Source organism: Anguilla rostrata, chromosome 5 (genome assembly GCF_018555375.3).
Source record: "Anguilla rostrata isolate EN2019 chromosome 5, ASM1855537v3, whole genome shotgun sequence".
NCBI lineage: Eukaryota > Metazoa > Chordata > Actinopteri > Anguilliformes > Anguillidae > Anguilla > Anguilla rostrata.
In genome coordinates this window covers 45,792,269-45,811,988 of record NC_057937.1, presented here as the reverse complement: position 1 = coordinate 45,811,988, position 19,720 = coordinate 45,792,269, and the positions used below count along the sequence as shown (strand labels likewise).

General features: G+C 42.6%; 1 protein-coding gene across 5 annotated transcripts in view; it reads right to left on the bottom strand.

The window, feature by feature from the left end:
* Positions 1-19,388, bottom strand: part of adamtsl3 (ADAMTS-like 3) — a 121,643-nt gene extending 102,255 nt beyond the window's left edge. The window contains exons 1-3 of one of the 5 annotated variants that reach the window (XM_064336583.1): positions 19,355-19,388; positions 18,913-19,026; positions 13,704-13,822 (exon numbers count right to left, since the gene is read on the bottom strand). In XM_064336583.1, the coding sequence (XP_064192653.1) occupies positions 13,704-13,778 (75 nt within the window). In that variant the 5' untranslated portion in view covers positions 13,779-13,822; positions 18,913-19,026; positions 19,355-19,388. Of the gene's footprint in view, positions 1-13,703; positions 13,823-15,686; positions 16,182-18,912 lie in introns of those variants that run through there. The other 4 variants (XM_064336582.1, XM_064336586.1, XM_064336584.1 and 1 more) reach the window with 4 other exon arrangements.
* Positions 19,389-19,720: the final 332 nt, after the last annotated feature.

The window sequence follows — 19,720 nt, the reverse complement described above, 5'->3', positions numbered from 1 at the left end:
GAGGGAATGAGAGAGCGATCAACAAAATCACTGCGGAAAGAATTAGTGGCCATTTTCACTTATGTCCATTTCAGAGCAGAGCTGCAAACCAACATGATAATGACATCTGTAAAATATTTATTGTTAACCAGAGACATGAGCACAATTCACAGCTTTTTTTGTCCTTAGATTGTTTTCTTCTTTTTACAGGGCAAGAATTATTATACAAGTCCTTATTTTTCTTCTTAAAAGTGCAGTAGACAATGCCGGCAGTCTGGACAATGTGGGATGTCTCCAATTAGAGGAATAATGTGATTATTCTACTGTTGATTACAACAATTGTACAGCAAGCATAGGCATGAAGAGCAAAACCACCAGAAAAACAATGCGAAGTAACAAATCACATGGGCGATGACAGCGTTTCCTGCATAGCTGGCACGGTCGCAGAGCCACATGACGAGGCGTTCCGTCCAGGACACCATAAAAGCATCGGGGCGGCCATGAATCACCACGTTTTATTTCAGGTTCCAGCCGCATCCTTAAGGAGACCGGAGAACATTCTTAAATGAGATTTTTATTTGCGTGTTCCTCAAACGCACCTAGCAAGCCCGCACTGCACCACGCGGTAGAATTTATCTCCGCGACGGTTCGGTGACAGGTAAATGAGACCGGAGCATGATCCATGTAGATTACTGCTGACTCCGCTCTCCTGCTCATTTCTCCGGCTCCGGCCCTGGAACAGCACGGGCTCCTGCGCTCATTCCAGCCCAGAGCTGCGGGGACGATTGATGGGCCTACGGACGCCCGCGCCGCGGCAACCTCGCGGGAGCGAGGACGGCGCGTGGGAACACACCTCGCCGAGCCCAAACACCACAACTCAAATATGGGCGTCGACACTCCGTGACAGTTAAGTCCCGTCCTGGGCATTGTCACAGATTCTATAGATTAACCAGATGGTCAGCTCAAGCATTCCTTCCATTCTTTCAACTTCCTAACGACGGGACGTTCCGGTCAGTAACGGGAGTTTCCGGCACGATATTATAGTTTATGAATTTTCCTGAAAATGCACGCACAAAGACACAACATCCACTGCCGCAGTATTGTCCATTGGCCATGCTTTTTCGTGAATATTAATAAGATGCATACATTCCATTCTGGAATGCTTTTTTCTCCAACAATAGGGTTCAATGTAAAGAATACCAATCTGAGTATCCGTACAATACAGTATGCATGCCCTTTCTTTAACAAGGAGCTATTGCATGTAAGAGTAAGCTGTTCACTTTAATGGGTCATTTTCAATTCACTCAAATAACAGCTTACACATTGTTTAGATTGTTGGACTACTGAATAGGAGGAAAACATGTTCTATTTACATAATTAAAATATTATGCGATATACTATTAGACAATAATAGTACTGAATAAAAAGGCAAGAGAAATGTATTGCTTTGCAGTTCCTCTCTAATAGTACTGGATGTAGAGCCACTAATTACAACCCAATAAAGAGAACATGCTCAGATAATAGTCTTCATTGGTCTTCCATGGAAACAGAATTCTCATTTTAATGTCATGATCAAAAATACGAGCATGATATTGAATATAGAGCACAGAGTATAGTACAATTTTCTGACAGAAATTTTCAAAGAAAATTGAATATAATTGCATATGATTGTATTGTATCAAGTGAATCTGATGTATTCACATTTTTTTTAGTTTTCAAATGATCTCTCTGCATGCTAGAGAAAGAAACGTGTGCACGTGTGAAAGTTGTGCAGATGTGCGGACTTATATTATGTTGCTCAGCTGCATACAAGCCCTGTCCAATATTTGAAAGTCAGCCCATAGCTACACTTAAATTATATCTCTAATTATTCCAATATTCATTAGAGGAGCCAAGACCCTGGACTCAATGACACTTCTCAACGTAGAGTAAAATCAACCTCCCTGCCCTGTTTTGAAATCCACACGGCACACGTTTCACAGAAAAATGATCACCTCACTTCAACTTTAGCCAATCTGATGAGTTGGTCCTCAAAATACAAAACAGCACAATCAAGAAGGAAATCATCTTCTTTTCCAAATGATTACCCTGTGGGTTTCAACAGATAAGAAAAATACTCTTCAATTAAAAAAACAGGACTCTAGCTCCACAGAGAACAATGTGCTCATTGTATCTCTGAAGGTCACAGGGCAGAGATTCAGATTCACAAATCTTCCCAGGCCAGATTGATTGGGCTCACAGCTTAAAATAATTTACGAACGTTTGGAGAATATGAAAACTGGCAAAACCATTCACAGGAGAAGAGGGCCTTTCAGTCGTTCTGCTTGCTTGAGGTGAGAGCAGCCAGGCGAAAAACAAATTAGATTTGGCCACGAATGCAAAAGATTTCTCATTCATTCCATAATGCGTGCCTCCCTGCGGAGCATGTGAAAACAGGTGACCGCTAACTAAGAATACACTGGGGCCAGGTTCCTGTTACAGAGCTGGCTGGCGCTGGCTTTTAAAAGCACTTACTGTGTGCCTTTGAGCGCCGACAGCATGGCCGGCATGCATTCCCATGAGAGGTCGGCAGGCTCTCATCACAGTGACATTGTTCCTTACTGACAGGTCCAGATTAACAGCTTGCTATCTGCGAGCTCAAATCCGTTTCCTGTTCCAGGTGCAAGCCACGGCAGCACTCTAAATCAAGAGCGCCGCATCGGCTGTCCTCGACCTAGCGACAGCCAGGCCTCCACGGCAACCCCTCCGCCCCGATCTTCACTCCAGACCCCAGTGGGTTCTGCCACAACCCTCCTCGCCTCTTCAACCGCCAATGACAGTCCTGCCATCTGGGCAGCCAAAATACATTCGCGCTTTCTGGGTTTTCCCCACACCAAAGAAGCAAAATAAATAGGCCGCAGTGTGTACTCTGGGGGGGGTGGGTGATGTAAGGGGAGCGGAGGGCTTTTATGCACAGCTTTATGACACTAGTGCATCCCAGGAGCCTGTGCAGTAAGCTTACAAGAGTGCGAGATAACAAACAAGCCCTCAGCTGGATCTGTAGATATATGTGGGGAGCACAGTTATTTTCTCTGAAGGCTCTGTTCTGTTCAGGCTAAATCCACCATTCACACATTAATTTCCATTTACTGAGCTGTGAGGCCAATTATTACAGTAATTAGATATAACGTCAACAAAAATTACAGTAAATGTATAATGTGCAACTCTGCAATGCACCTACTTTTTATAAGCTTGTTAGCTTCAGGTGTTGATCGTAATAAAATATGATAAATAAATATTCACATTGTCTGTGGCTAGGGACAAAGAAAATGAGTGCAGTGCACACACATTGGAACACTCCCTGATTAATGTGAAATTTATGGAGGAATGGGTGCGTGCCATGGAATGTCGCATTTGCGAAAAGGCCAAACTAGGCGTGGCCTTGGACACAGGGCCACAGAAAAGATTTCAGGCACAAGCACAAGTGTCGTTGCAGCAAGACTGCAGGATCCAAGTGGAATCTGGCCCAAACTGTCAATAGCTGAGCAGGAAGTACATGCAAATGGGAGCGAGAACAGCAGCAAACATAAAATGAAGAAGGGAAGAAAGAGGAGTAAAACAACTGCGGATGGGACATCGACCGACTGAAGGTCCCATCCGGAGTTTGAGGTCTTGCCACCAAACTGGCCTCATGCAGTCGTGGCTCCTGGCAGCCCCGCAGCCTGCAGAGCAAGTGCCTCCGCTTCGGGCCACATGGCACGGCGGCGGGGCGTTAAGTGATTTGTCATCCTTGGCGAGGCGATACGCTCGAGCATCGCCCTCACATCTGGTCGCGCACGCATTCCCCAGCCGTGAGGTCAGCGAGACGCCACGGCGACGGGCCGCTGGAACGGCGCGTTCTCCGACAGCGCTCGCGAAATCCACAGGGCCATCGAGCGCGTCTGGGAAATGCCTCCCCTCTCAAAGGCCGTGGCCTAACCGGCTCTCTCGGTACAGTACAGGGGTCGTTGAGTCACTTCAGTGGGCACGAGGATTACGGCGAGAGAAAAGGAAACGGCGGCGCGATAAGCTGACGTGCCAAACCGAGAGAGCCCGGCTAGTACGCAGAGAGGACCTGCGAGCTTCAATTGAGATTTCTCCCCGACCAGCAATAATGGGCTTACGCCTCAAGGGCAAAGAGCGAAGTTCTATTAGCGGTCTTAGCGCCGGGCCAAAGTCATTGCAATCGCTTCATTGCGGGGCGGTAGAGAGAGACCAGGTGCGGGAGGCACAATCCCTTCCTTTGATCTCCTTCCGTGAAATCCTACTTGGGCGACCCAGCAGAGCAGGATAAATTAAAAACCGAAAGCTTTTAGCGCTTGTCGTTCAACGGCTGGGCTGGGACAACATTGTCCCCGAGCAAATCTTTCACCGCGAATGGCCCCTTTTCTGTTTCGGCCAATATAACATCTTGATCTAAAGCTGTCTCCGCCCCTTCACCCAGCCTAATTCATGTCAAGGACACTTGTGGAAACCGATGCATACCTCTCCTTGAATGAGTACCAATAAACCCACAGCTATACTCACAGTAGTGTTTAAACAGAGGGACGGAGGCAACAAAAATGTTCGTCACAGCGCAACATTTATCAGCCCCAGCTCCCGCGGCCGACTGGGCCCACAGCATGCCTCTCCCCAAGCCTGGGGAACTGGGCCCGGCACAGCTGGGCACCACGTGGGCTTCCGAGCACACCCGGGAGCAAATAAACACAGGCCGCTTCCTGAAACAATTAAGAGGCACTTGACAATAAGTGCTGTTTGACAGGAGATCAGATTCCCGGGGGGCCCCCGCGACGGAAAAGCGAACCGGGGAGCAGTGCGCTCGGACGGGAGGGTACCGAGCATTCCGGCAGAGGCCCGCGTTTGGCCCCGTTCAGCCCAGTTCGGCCTGCGCGGATGTCCCGCCCAGCGTGAAGGGCCTGGACTTCTTGCGGCACCGAGAGAAACTCAACCGTCAACTCAACCTCTCCAGGTACTGTGTTTGGTTACCGCGACTATTTTTGTTGCTGGGGCAACGACACCCGTCAGCGAGCGGCATCGGGGAAAATACGATTGGGTGTCTCCGAGGGTGCGGCAGACCGGCCCCCGGAATAAAAGGCGAAGGCGAGCGTGACCTTGCGGTGACAGCTGATCCCTGCAGCCAACTGCGGCGCGAAAGGGCGCCCGGCAGAGCCCCGCCGCGGCGGCCCCTCGCTGCATCCCTCCCGCCGGTGGAAAAAAACGGCTGCGCGGCCCGGGAGAGTTACGGCCCCACGTTTAATGACCCTTTCATCCTCCGCGGTCCGAGACATCTATATGACCCAAAACACAGGGGAGGGCGAGGAGGTGGAGATATATACGACTTTTTAATGCTCTGTTATGCTTGGCTACCCGATTCCTGAAACCCGGCCCTCTGGCAGCGACGAGGAGCTCTGCTGGAGAGCGAGAACCCACGTGGCGCGCTCCAGCGAGCTCCGTGCCCGCACTGCCGTGGACAAGCCCCTCAGCCGCTCTATTGGGTGGGAGCTGGTTAGCGGTACTAGTAGAGGCAAGGCACAGGAGGGGATTCTTTCTTTCTTGCTTGGCTAGTCCATTGCAACCCATGGTAACCGCAGAAACCGCAGGATTGTGCTTCCTTCACTGTGCCTGTGACAAACTCGCACTGTGAGCGAAGCGTCGAATAGTTTTGTCTATTCTGCAGAGTTGTGGTTGATGGGTTGTGTAGCACAAGGCTCATTAGGCATTATGTAAAGCGTTTTTGATATGAGCCATTACATGGCTAGGATTAGCGGCAGTATTTGGATACCTAGAACAATAATTCATACAGTTGTCAGCATATAATGAACGGCAAATATTTCTGAAATGCAATACCAGCACTGAGATATCAGGTCTCCCTGAAATTACAGGAGTTGTCACGGGAAGAGATGGAAATAGTTTTTTCAGTTTAAAGAAGTCAGAAGATCGAGCTGATGTAACGCCAGCCTCGATCCGAGACCACATCCCACGGCCCAATGCTCCTGCCACACTTGAGCAACAAAAACACATTTTTCTTCTCTGCATAAAATAGGAAGAAACAGACAAAATACTCAAATTTTATTAGAAAATACATTTGCTTGCTCCAATACCAGATGTATCAGGTATATTTGGCTGGAGTACACCTCTTGCCAAAGATATGACTGTCAAAGTCTTGGAAATAAATTAGTGTTTGCTTCTCATACAAGTTGCATAGAGGTTCAGAAAAAAGTCAAGAGACAAGAACCGTCTGAGCAACTGACAAACTCTCAGTTTTGCTGGAATCCTCTCATACAATTTGTCTTTCTTTTGACCACTGTAATATTTTACATAATATTAATATTTTATTCTTCTGAAAAATTCATTGCCACGAAACTGATACATGGAAAGAAAGACGAAAAGATACTTTTTCCATTTTCAATTTTTCATCTTCCTTGAATTTTAAATGGCTGCTCATGGCTGTCTTATCAGTGCAGATTCAGCAAGACACCGGACTGACACTGGCAGTCTCACAGACTTTGCATTTCAAGGTAGCTCTGTCTGATCAGCGCACACCTAACTGGGACTTGCTTATTGTGAGGTTTCATAGAGTGCTCAGACATTTCCCAAGTCAAATGCTGCTGCGATTAATGAAACCATTGTCACTTTTCAAACTGCATTTAATGTCACCACAAACCAGCAACATTTACATTTTCAGGTAAAAAAAAAAAGTTTTCAACTCATGGCTTGAACGTGGCTATGCGTGACTGCGTGTGGGAGCATACTGGTGTGAGCAAGTATGCATGTGTGTGCGTTTGTGTGAGTGTGCATAAACCGTATGCGTCAACGCGTGCGCATTATTACGCTGTCTAGACACGGCCAACGGTCTCTGCGTAGCCCCGATTCGCCTTGCGCTGGCATCCACTGCCGATTCCCCAGTGTTCTCAGCGCAACCTGCAGATCTTGGCTTGCGCTCGCAGCGCGGCCGCATAACACTGAAGGCACGACCGGGAGGCCCACCAGAGAGCGGGTTGGCAGGGCACCCGCTAAGAAAACCTGAGCTCCTCCATTTGCAGCACTTAGCTTGGCCGACTGAATGACCACACTGTGAGCGTCCATAAAGGAACCTTTCACACGTCCCCTAAACGGCTCCTCGCCTTCACTGCATGCGGCCTCAGAGAAAAGGCGCCGCTCCGGGCAGCGACATCGTCCCTTTGGTAATGTTTACGGAGAGTAAAGGGGCGAACGTTCGCGCAGATAAGTGATACCTTCATCTTCAGCTCAAACACAGAGCTGATATTGGCTTGCAGCCGAAAAAGGTCTATTGTAGAGCGTGCGTTTGTGATGCTGCAGAGGACAGTGCAGACAGCCAACATATCAGTAACCTCTTGCACAGGTTACCATGAAGTAAAAACAGAAATAGACCTTATCAAACCCACTGCTAGCAGCAGCTCTAGTTCTCTCAGACATTAATATTTTTCTGAAGACAGATGTGCAAAGTGTTTCAAATTGATGTGAATTGTTCATTGGCGTGTGAGTGTTTTTGTTGGTGCGTATGTGCATGTGCGTACGTGCGCAAGTATAATGAAATATCATGAGTTCATTTTGATTCAAAACAGACAGCAACCTCATGTAGAGTAGTGACAGCTAAGAGCAAAGGCAGTGTTCGATTCCACACAGTACAGCCCATCTCTACTCTCTTGGCTGGGCTGGTCCAGCTTTGGGCCCAATGTGAGAAATACTGGCTTTCTTGATGTGTGCCATGTGTGTTTTATTAAGACTTATTTCAAAATGATTTTGCTATACTCAGGAGTCTTTCACTTAAAAGAAACATATTTGTGCGTTGCATTGATTTAAGGCTTTATCTGTAAAGTTGCAATTACAAGCAGCAGTTCATTCAGGCCTCCTAAAGGAGATATAAATCACTGATGTGGGACCTGCAAAAGTCAAGAGATATTACAGGTTAATAAGTTAATAGTAAAGGTAAAGAACAAAATTAAATTTAATAAAAACCCCATGTGAAACTCGTTAATCCTGGCAGGGAAAAGAACTATGAAACCAGAAATAAGTGTTTGAACAATAAGCCCAATGAAGTTCACCAAGATGGACTTGAAATGAAACAAAGAAATTTAGACAGTAGTGAACTCACTACAAAATAATAAACACCCCCCCAAACTGTAGATAAATAGTAATTGGGAAGATAACTAACACATGGTTAAAATTACACTATTTTAGATTGTATCTTAACCATTTTCTGCAGGGTTTCAGATTACTTTTCAACAATAATGACGAAAATAACAAGGCGGCAACTGGAGGTAGGACCTAATGTGAACACTATCAGGCCTAAGATCTAATGGTCTCAAATTTGCACAAGTTCACCAAAGTCAGCTCCCTTGTTGGCCTTCAGTGGGCCATGAGTTCATGGAGCATGCTGAAATCAAAGGCCTGCTGTTCTTCAGGTCCTCACAGGGGTGAAAGGGCTCTGCCTTATGAAGAACTCCCTTGATATAAGCCTCCGATAACACAGCACACCCTCATCAGAAACATATTGAGCACTAGGTGATGTCACGCTGGCCCACATATACTGTAGCCTAGTCTCTGTCTGTTGTTTTCTTTTTTTGATTTTGCCTCCCAAAGTGGGATCTACATTGGCAATTTCTTCACAGGCACGTTGGTATGTTCTAGAAAATTATATCTGGTTTATTTTAGTGATAAGATGTTTACCTAAATGCACCAAAGAAATGTACTGTAGGTTAATTTGAACAATGGGGAAAGCATTCATTTGGATTTCCCAAGCACACATCAAGTAAACAGCTTTTACAGGGCTGATATGTAAGTACTTGTTATTGTTCATCCAAACATTTTTTTCTCCAAACATCTTCCTTTGTTCAATTTCATCATTGAGCAACCCTAGGCATTTCTTTACTACCCAAGATTTATCATAAAGTAACATTTATATTAAACTGCATTGTACTGTTGATTGCGCTGTGACAGTCCATCGGTTCTCACATTTTCCTGAGGGTGTTTCACGGCTTCCTGAAAAAGTGGTGACTGTGACAGAGCCCTGGACTGTGCCACACAGAAACAGAGGAAACGCTCCGTCTTTCCCGCTTTCTGTCCTCTCTCACTTCCTGCCAAGTGTATTTAAGTGTAAGCTGGTCCCTGGGGCTGCACTTCGCCACAACGTAGCTGAGCACTGCAATAATCAGCCTGGCTACCTCCACAGTGGGGCTGGGCAGCACTGCCGTAATGAGGCTGGAGGTCAACCTTCCTTTATTCAACAGTGCTGAATGAGCTTCCACACAGATACCATACATTGCTGCTCTCATCCTCTTGCTGCCATCAGCCCTTCACGTTATGCATAACTTGTCTGCATGTGTAGTCAATGATCCCTTATTAGAGAGAGCAATCACAGTGCTCTCCCATTTAAGCAGAAAAGATCAAAAATCAAGTCAGTGTGGATGCTCTGGCACACTCAATGTGCTTCACACTGGGCAGGTAGACTAGGCTACCTTGTTCTGACCAGACCTGATCATGCTGTAACATGGACACAATACCAGTGCTTATTATGCCACAAGGCAAAAAAGAAAAGAAATTTCCTCGACAAGCTCAAATTCTGTGTCAATAAACAGTGTGAGGACAAACAGTAATTTACATACAGTGTGGGCATTTCAGGCGATGCTGATGTCCTGGTAAAACCCAAACGATGACTTCATATTTTCTTTCTTATCCAAGGCAAATAGCATGAAATACTGCCTTAAAGTGTATGCAACACGAAAGTACTGCAGCAATGCACAATGTATTATCAATCAAATGAATAGTTAAAAGTGCGTTCCTCAGCCAGGATTTGTATTTGCTCTTAGAGCTGAAAGTGCCACTGAAGTATGGGCATTTCTGATAATAATGGCCTTAAGGTCAGGACTGTGCTCTACAAATGCCTGGTTGAATTGAGATGCTCCTTAAAACAAGCAAAAGTTAAAGGACCTCCTTAGGACTCTGGAAATTCCCAGGAATATTCATATTGGAAATGACTGCAGGGTCACAAATGAGAATGTCAAGCTCTAATGTTTCTTGTAATTATGATTTTCCAAATGTAATCAGAAATTCTTTTATAATTTAGAATAGAATACTGAATAAAATGCCATGACTGTTCACACTGGCATTCTGAATGTACAATAAAACAACAGAAATAGGCACAGAAATGTCTTTGTGCAAGATAAATATAAATCATATAATTCATACTCATGTACTATGTATAACCTTGAATTTGGTAATACAGTCATGGATGTTGAGTATTTATTCATTTTGTGGCAAAATGTGACATCATGGATGAAATGGTACATAAAGTTTTTTGCGTTACATAAATAACCAATACAAAGATAAGACAAAGAAACTAGAAAGTTTAACTGCAAACTACAGAAATAAAATAATTGTTCATTTGAATCAAATGAGAAAGTCCCTGAAAGGTAGATCATTATTGTACTGTAGGTGTGAAAATGAAGGCATCCAAAGAGCACTGGGAGAATATATAGACACGCTTCTTAAACCCATATTTGGAATTAACCTTTAAGTGCACATTCACGGAAAAAAAATTAATATCCTAGCAACCACTGAAAGTACATTGTGAGTCAAAGAGGATGTGATTTTGCTGAAAGTTATTCTAAGCTCCATTCTATAAGCTATGCATTCCTAAGTGCACTTATGGATGTGGACTAATGGTAAATATTTTCCATGGCTTACATCCATTCTTAAATTGTGTAATTCCTTATTGCAAACTACTTAATAGTAGGTGCTGCCCAAGTGAGGTAAATCCCAATTCATAAACAAATATTAATTCATAACAAGATAGCAATAATGTTTCAGTTGATTGACCTTCTTTGCATGCATATAATGTAGCCTGAAGAAGGTTGAATAACAGGATAGCAGCAATTTGAGGTTAAGTTCATTCTAAAAGAAAATACCAGTAGAATCCTAATGATTGAGCACAGATCTTATATTTGAGGCTGTCCTCTTGAGGGGAAAAGACAGAGAACAAACCATGGGAAAGGTGGTTTGACACTGCACATTTTATCACTCCTCTGAATGCAAAAAATCTGGCATGACGCAGGGCTCAGGTTGAAGAGAAACTGATTTTTTTTTTTTTTTTTTCATCTGAGTTGTTAAAGACAGAGCTTTAACTTAGGACTGCTTTACAATCGCCAAATAGCAAAAGGCAATCAAGCATCACGCCAATCCAACATCTGCTTGTCAGAATCCGTGCGCCAAGCCAAGCGGAAAATTGCAGTGGCAAAATTATCAGCTGCCCCCAGCCCAGCCACTTCTTGACCACTGTTCCCCCGCACTCTCCTTTCCATGACCCTGCTTAAGGGGGTCACACATGAATGAAAAACGAAAATGCTAAAAATTCTGCCGAACAAGCTCAAATATTCTTTGTTGCGATGTGGGGTTTTAAAGAAGGAGCCCTATGCACTTCGCCTTTGACACATACCTTCAAATCTTCCCCTAGAAATGACCAGCGTGAGAAAAAAACCCCTCGTGCCTGGAGCCCAATCCATGAAGCAATATAACACATGGCTTATGGGGACGTATTCCACGGCAACAGTGTCCCCAGCTTCTGTCAACAGCACTATTTACTGCAGTTTGTGCACAGTAAACTTTTCTGAAGTGCTTAAGGAGTTTGCTGTTTTCAGAGGCCGCCCGAGTTTTAGCACTGCGGCTCTGCATGCCGTAACTCTTTATTGGGACATTAAACTGTTGGGAATAAAAGACCCAGTTGTTGCTATGTGGGGAAACACTAAGCATTATTAATTTCACAACTTGACAAAAATCCCCACATAAAGCTTGAGACACATTCTGTAAAAGCATTGCCTTATTGTTAAAAAAAAAAAACCAATAGCACCCATTTGGGTGTTTTTACACATTTCAGTCCTTCCATTCTAGTAGATAAAATTTAACATTTACACATTGTGTGTTTGCTTGTAATAAGTGAAAAAAGAGGAATGCAGCATCAGCTATCCCAATTTTACAGCAATAATCCTACACTAGTGTGGAAGTCTTACTGTAAAAGTATTTTTTACTTTTACAAGACAAACCGAAATCAAAATTATACCAAATAGATAAGGTTTATTTCTTTAAAGGATTACATTTAAGCTGCTAGTAAATTCTATCACTGGTCAAATAGATGATGCATCAGCATTATTATCTGAACACCTATCCTTGTTACACTGTAGCAGTACAATTCCAGACATTGTTATGAGAGGCACTTGAGAGCACTCAGTGATAAATTGCAGCCACTCGTCATCTCAGATCAAAAAGCGAAACACACATCTTCTGCACGAAAAGCCCCAGCTGGAGCACTACGTTATTTTACAGTATAGTATGGGATGGGTGAAAGAGGGTAGAATGTGGAGCTTTGTTACTGTTAAGGGACAGAGGGGACCATTCCTGATGTTACAGAGATGCAGTAAGCCAGAGTTTCTCAGCTCTGTTTAAATTACTAACACAACTGAGAGGAGTAGCACAGTTCATTTCATTACAGCAGTTATTTACCAATTTGTGTCAGTAAGCGAGGACCAGTCCATGCCAACATTGAGGTCCCTTGGACCTGGACTGGGCAAGTCTCTAAAGAAAGGCTGCACAGGACACAGATCGGGAGAGGACTGGAGCTCAAAGGTCAGGGTCCATTACAGAGAACACACAAATGCAAAGTTGGCCTGCTTTAAAAACGTGTCTGAAGCCCCTAGAGTGGCAAGCTTCAGCTGTGAATCTATAATCCCCAAGCACAGTGTCCCTGATTCTTAGAGAAAGTTGCCACAAATCCATGTCAGTGAAAATAAGGACTGAACAGAGGAAGACTCAGAGAGAAAAGCTTATATAGATGACAGACAAACTAATACCTGCTGGTACTAAATGTACTTTTGTCATCTGTCAAGAGGGCTCTTGGTTCTGGTATGAAAACGTGGGTTTGCGTTCCAGTGTTACTCATTTCATATGCAATATGATCACGTAAACCTCAAAAAAAAATTTGTCTATTAAGTCCTAACCTCTTTAAGAACACAGGAGCAGTATTAGTATGGCCTGAACAAGATATTATCAGGGGATATAGTAACTTTACAGTTCAGCCAGCTCTTCCGTTAGAGGCTGGAGTAATAGCTATATTTTACCCCTGCAGAGCTTCAAAGGCTTATGTTCTTAAAGAAAAGGTGACATTGAACTGACTTCCAGCCAGCCAGCAGCTCGGCAGACATCTTAAAGTCCAACTGCTGAGATGATGTTCTAGAATAAGGACACGTCCGGTGTCACTGCCACCTGTTCTTGAGCTCTTATAACGAGCATTACAACATGTCTGCTAAACCTAGTTCTGATAAGACTGTAGACTCTAAAAGTTCATAGACAAACTAACATTTTTACCTTCCTCAGGAATGTAGAAACAAAACATCTAAACAGACTCAATTTGATATATTACATATAGGAACGTCAACCTGAATAGCGTTTAAAAATACCAATATGAGAAGTGTGTTTTCCAAAGAATACTGTCCATTGATCATGTTGCTGTTGCATTGTGACAACGCAGATGTGGTCTGAATAGGATACACAGCAAGCCCTGACCAGAAAGCACACAGTAAAATGGGCGAGAATCCATTACAAGCTCATGTAAACTCTGTAAGAGTTAACTTAAAACTGAACATTTTGCATGAAGGAGAAGGAAGGCAAGTCTGTTTGATAAATACTTGTCATACCTGGACATCAGAAGAGAAGAGAATGATGGCCAAGCTCATCTCCCACATGAACAGGCTGAGTCTCATCTTGGCCATGCTGTCCTGCTTCAGATGGTTAATGTGCCTTTGTTGATTTCAGCCTGTGTAAAATAAATTGTTTCAGTAGAAATAAATTGGAGTACAGGCAGTCATAGCCCCCTGCACAAAAAGATGTGAACAGATCTGGAACAGCTGCAAATAAAATAATCGCTTTTCGTTGACCTACAATGCCAACTCAGAGAGCACTCCTCAGACAGACTGAGAAAGGTCAGTTCATTTTAATAAGGAGAATAATTATTTTGGATTTGTAGAGAAGACTTCCAAACATATTGAGTCATTCTAATCCCTTTCTGAGTAGAAATTTGATTCAACTAGAAAGTGCGTGTGTGTGTGTGTGCGTTGGTGTATAGTGTGTGTCTGCGTGAGTGCCTCTGTTTTCTCTTACTATGACAATTTGTTGAAGGCTCGCTTTATATACCTACATTTTCACAGGTTTTAAAATAGTATGCCTTTCACAGCTAGCATTGACATATATCTGTTATGAGAGTGAAAAGTAGCCTAGCTGCCAGATCTTCATGAGCAGACAAAAGTTCAGTACAATAAATGGCTTCACAATTCTCCACTAGAGAAACAATTTGACTACAGCCTGAAAAATTCTAAATTTAGGCAGACAACTGGAACATTCGCAAGCCTGACAGACGAAAGGTGAAATATTCTAATTTAACCATAAACCAAGCGAATGCAGACAGTGGCCAGGAGCCAATAGCTGAGTGAAATGGCTGGACTATTGAGCACTGTAGAATGGGTATACCCACCAGCCAGTCTGGTTCAAGTCAGCAAAGATGTGAATGTGACCACAGCAGCCTTGTCAGAGAAAGAGAGAAGCTATAGGTTGACAGAAAATGGTACGGAAATTGATCTTGGTGTTTCAGCAATGATCCAGACCCATAAATTGCCAACCACTGCATATAATCTATTCGGATTTGATTCACATTTCCACTTCAGGGTTTATTTAACAGGACTGCTGGCAACTGTTAACATTCTTGTTAACTGACAGGGTATGATTATATAAAGCATATGCCATTTACATCACAGCAGTATAACCTCTGCCATAAGTGGTTAACATTTTCTGTTTGCAATATGACTGTACCATTTCCTGTATACAAATGTATATTTACAAATGGAAGTTTATATTTTTAAACAGTCTTCCCTTAAATTAGGTATTAATTAATCGAGTCTTTTGGGTAGTCTGCAGAGAAAAATGCCATCGCATTTCTGTTAGGTCTACCCTCGAATATGATTTGATAGGCTACTGTATGCTATTGTAAATAGGTCCGCACATCAATAGACTAATCAATACCCTGTGTAACAATGAACGTAATACTCAATAAGCAAGTGTAAAGTGAAAGCCCCCGCTAAAGCATGAAGTCCTTCATATTGCACCTTAACATTGCGATTTACGCATACAACATGCGTAATGCACATTGGAAATGAGTGATAAACTGTTTTGAAATCGATATTCATTGCAGCATGCGCAAAGCGTCGGAAAAAAATGAAACGCAGTTGATAACGGGATAATCTATCTATATTTTACTAAAACTACTCTGAAAAACAAACACACGCGGAGAAAACACTGACATCGATTATATTTCATGAGGTGGCGTTGCTTACTGGTCCTTACACCTGTTTTCCAAATATAATTGAAATGACAGCTCTGATCAATGGAGATGATTGCTGCGCAGCGCTAACAGTTTGTGCACTCAGAGAAGCTGTCAAAACTTCACATTCGCGTGTAAGTTAAAGTATAGGAGCTAAAACAAAAAACTTCCAAAATATTATGTTAATTGTTAATTGTGTGAAACCATGGGAAGATTTTAGTAGGCTACTTCGGCGACACGTAATAGAGACTCGGGAGACGTTGGATTAAAAATAAAACGATCCGCTGAAAAAAAGATTGATTCTTACCTTCGTTCGAAAAGTAGGCGAATCATTCATGTGGAGACCCACAGTTTCTCCATAGGCTAATTCTTCACTGAAATCCAATTTTAAAAAGCGGTAACTATTTCAAATCTACTACTGTCGATAATACCGGGTTACACTTTCTGGGGAAATGATCTTATTTAGGATATTTACTCAGACTTTAATGTGATACAGCAACAGTCAATTGCCACCACATCTCTTATCCCCCGAGCTCACGCTTTCGCGACTTCAGGCAGAATTACAACTAATGAACTAGCCTGGTTGCCGATGTGTGCTACGTAGCTTCGCCAGGCGTCCTATAGAAGGCGCTTGAAACTATTTGAAAGCTCCCACAAAACAAGCCTGCCAGGTGCAAAATTTTATCAGAAAGAATTGTCCACAAGCAACCCATTACGTTTTTATCGTGTCATCTTGTTTAAGCGTGTGGTAGCAGCACAATTTATTTTCTTAATTTTCATCTAAAATATGCAAAGATAAATTGGTATGATTTTAGCAAATTGGGAGATTTATAAAGACATACAACGCATTACACCTATTTTAAAGGTTTGATTTTACAGTAGGCTATTTTATTGTTGTTACAAGACATAGCCTACGTGTAAGCTAATTTATGTTGTCTTGTAAAAGAAAATAATGGAAAAAACAAACCCCCAACGTGAAGCAAAAGTTGTATCACAATATCTCTTCAAATAAATCAAATGGAAAGCCTTGTGGTGTATGTCCGTCATAATTTATCACTTGTGCTCTTGGGAGGCTAGGATCAAAGCTGTACCCATTAGAATCTGCCACTAGGGCACGGCTCGCGGGTTTTTATTATCAGGTGAGGAATAAAACCTGGCAGTGACTTCGGGGCTGTTTGATTTTAATTAACTGTGGCAGCACAAACCCTAAGCCTTCAGCTCCCATAGTTCATTTTTGTACCTCCTTCAGCAGTGCCCCTTATCTTCAAAGTCAGGGAAACACCTGTCAAAGGGAAGAGAGGACGGTTTTCTCTGCGCTCTCTGGACTCGCGTTTCAACGCCCTCCTCTGTTCGATTCTAATCCTCAGGGTGTGTAGGCTAACATGCAGCATAGCTACTTGTCAAGTTGCTGTCAGATGGAGGTATGTCTTGGATAGGCTATTTATCAAGATTCCTATTTGAAGTCTTCAGACGTAAAATCCTAAAGACGTAGCATAAATTGTAGTACGTTTAAAATGAGATGTTAAGTATTTTTATTTGAACAAAAACGCGTAGGCTATAACAGAAAAACCGAAAAGTGGACTACTGTATGAAACAGTTTCCAATTTCCAAGTAGTCTTACATTCAACCACCCCTGTGCACCAAGTTCGCATATGCGTTCCATAAAGGCTATCATTGATTTATCATGAAATGTCCGCTGGATTTTACACACGATGATACTTTTTGTTAAATTAAATACATTTAAATTCATGTCATTGGCCTTCATAAGTAGGCTACTTCTTGGTCAGAGTTTTTTTATTTATTTCTTTTTTACAAAAGTTCTCTCTTTGTTTTCCGTATTTATTAGAAGGGTAAGTAGTTTCAGCAACAGATGGAGTCCAGTTCTCAAGAGATAGCTCGACCCATTGGCCAAAGATCCATTAAATCTGTCAATTGCAATAAACTGTAGAGAACAATAAAATGCTCTCATTAACTATAACACATGAAAAAACAGAGAATAAAATAAAATTAATTCTTATGCATTTGTCATCTAATGTTCACAATATAAATAGGCCTTAAATGCAATGCCTGCCCTGATTCCCATAATGGCACATTAAAATGTTAATTTAAGATATGTCTGTTACTGCACTGTAGTGTATGAAAAGCCGTTATTCCTTAGCCTACTTGTATGTTAAAAGGGAAATACAAAAGTAACTGAAGTATTGTAAGCAATTCATGCAGTTATTCATAGGTGAACAAAACTAGTTCTATCAAGTGGTACAAAGTCTGAAAAAAATGACATTGTTAATAATGAAACATTACTAAAATGTTCTAAAAATCATGCTAAACGTTTCTGTGAATTAAATCACATTTTAAAGAACAGTGACTTCGAGTGGGCTACATTTTGAAATCAGGTGGGTAGTGGAACTATGCAGTGAGGCGCATGGTTAGTTTAGTGCAGTCTCTCAACCCTGGTCCTGGGGACCCACTGCCCTGCATGTTTTAGATGTCTCCCAGCTCCAACACACCTGATTCAAATGAATGGGTCGTTATCAGGCTTCTGCAGAGCTTGATGACGACCCATTCATTTGAATCAGGCATGCTGGAGCAGGGAGACATCTAAAACATGCAGGGCAGTGGGTCCCCAGGACCAGGGTTGAGAAACACTGGTTTAGTGTTCCATGGTAAAAGACTTGCTTTATAGTGCCATCTTCTGATAACATAAAATAGCAACGAAAATGAAAGAAGTTATTCTGAGAAACTTCTCACGAGTGAGACCCCAGCGATCACTACCACAATACTTAAGTCCTTGTGGCCAAGATTGTAAAACAGTTTTTAGAGCTTTAAATAATATGTTTCCACACTTTATTGTACCGTTTTTTTAAATTAACTACACCAATTAGGTTTAGGCCTAGAAGAATGTGAAAAATATTTTCATTTAATGTACAGTAGATCTGGGGACACAAAACAGAACAGTTAAATGTGAAATACAGTAATACAGCAAACAAATACAATGACCCAACAAAGGTCTCACAATCCTCCTCATCAGCCACATTAACTGCAGCTCCAATAGACCTTCAGATCTTCAACAAAGCATTTCAACATTGTTGGTCTATCTGCAGTAACCACATTCAAACCTGTAAGGCCTGCAGAGACTACCCACTTGAGCCCCCTTTTCTGAATTCTGTTCCTTGCAGTGAGCCAGGCTGACTTTTCCAAACAAATATAAAAACAAAAATATATACCTCTGTTGGAAGGTGAACTTGGACCAATATTAAAATCCATGTGGGAGCCTACCATGCCTTCAGACACAACGTGGTTGGTACCATATTCCACTGTAATTCCCCAAACCACTTTGGCGTTAGGAGCTTGTACAGCATCTTTCACCTATGACCCATAAAGGTGCTCATCCTCTGGATACATCTGCCACTGGATTTCCTTTGTCTCATTTAAGACTGTCATTTTATGTGCTTTTGCAACATAGCATGTGTTTTTTTTTTTTGAGCTAATGGAACCAAATCTCAAGATTCTCCCTTCAAGCACTTGCCACTCACCTATTGGTGCAGTCACATGACTAAATGGGAGATGTTCACTGCAGGGAGATGAAGACTTCGCTGGCTCTACTTGGACCTGTGGTGGCGAAGCCCACTGGACACTCCAAAAGCACCCTAGGACATACAGTAAGGCTGTTTACCCAAGTACTGAGCAGATTTCCAGGCCACCGGCAACAGTAGTCAAACGTGGGCCATCATTACTAGGGCCACCAGTTTGTTTTCACCGTGTGACCTGCAGGGATTTAAACTTGTACTTCAACCCTCCAGGGGCCCCCATAGGTACTCCAATGGCACGGTCAAGTGACTAATCATACAATTGAGTTTCTATCGAGACATTTATAAAAACAAATGGATCTATAATGCGGAGGGTCAGGAAGGAAAGTGAACATGAATGGAAGTTCAAATGCAGCAAAAAGCATGTCTTTGAGCCAGTGGTCCTCACTCCTGGTCCTGGAGAGCTGCAGGGTCTGACTTCCATTGTTACTCAGCACATTAGTAATGCACATTAGTAATGCAGCAACAGCTAAAGCTGTTTATTATGCAGTTCATTCATATTACCTGGTTTGAGTATCACTGCACTAAAAAGAAAAATGCATCCATATACAGCAGGTTTTCTTTTTAGCCCTGCACTAAGACACTTGATTCTACTTAAGATCATGATTCGCTCATTAGTTGAATCATTTAAAATAATTCATTTTTTATTGAACTTTTTGTGCAAGTTAAATGTTATATAAATCTCATTTTTAATTTGGACATTTCCTACTGCATCTAACAAACCGTAACATGCCCCTATACAACATTTAAAAAT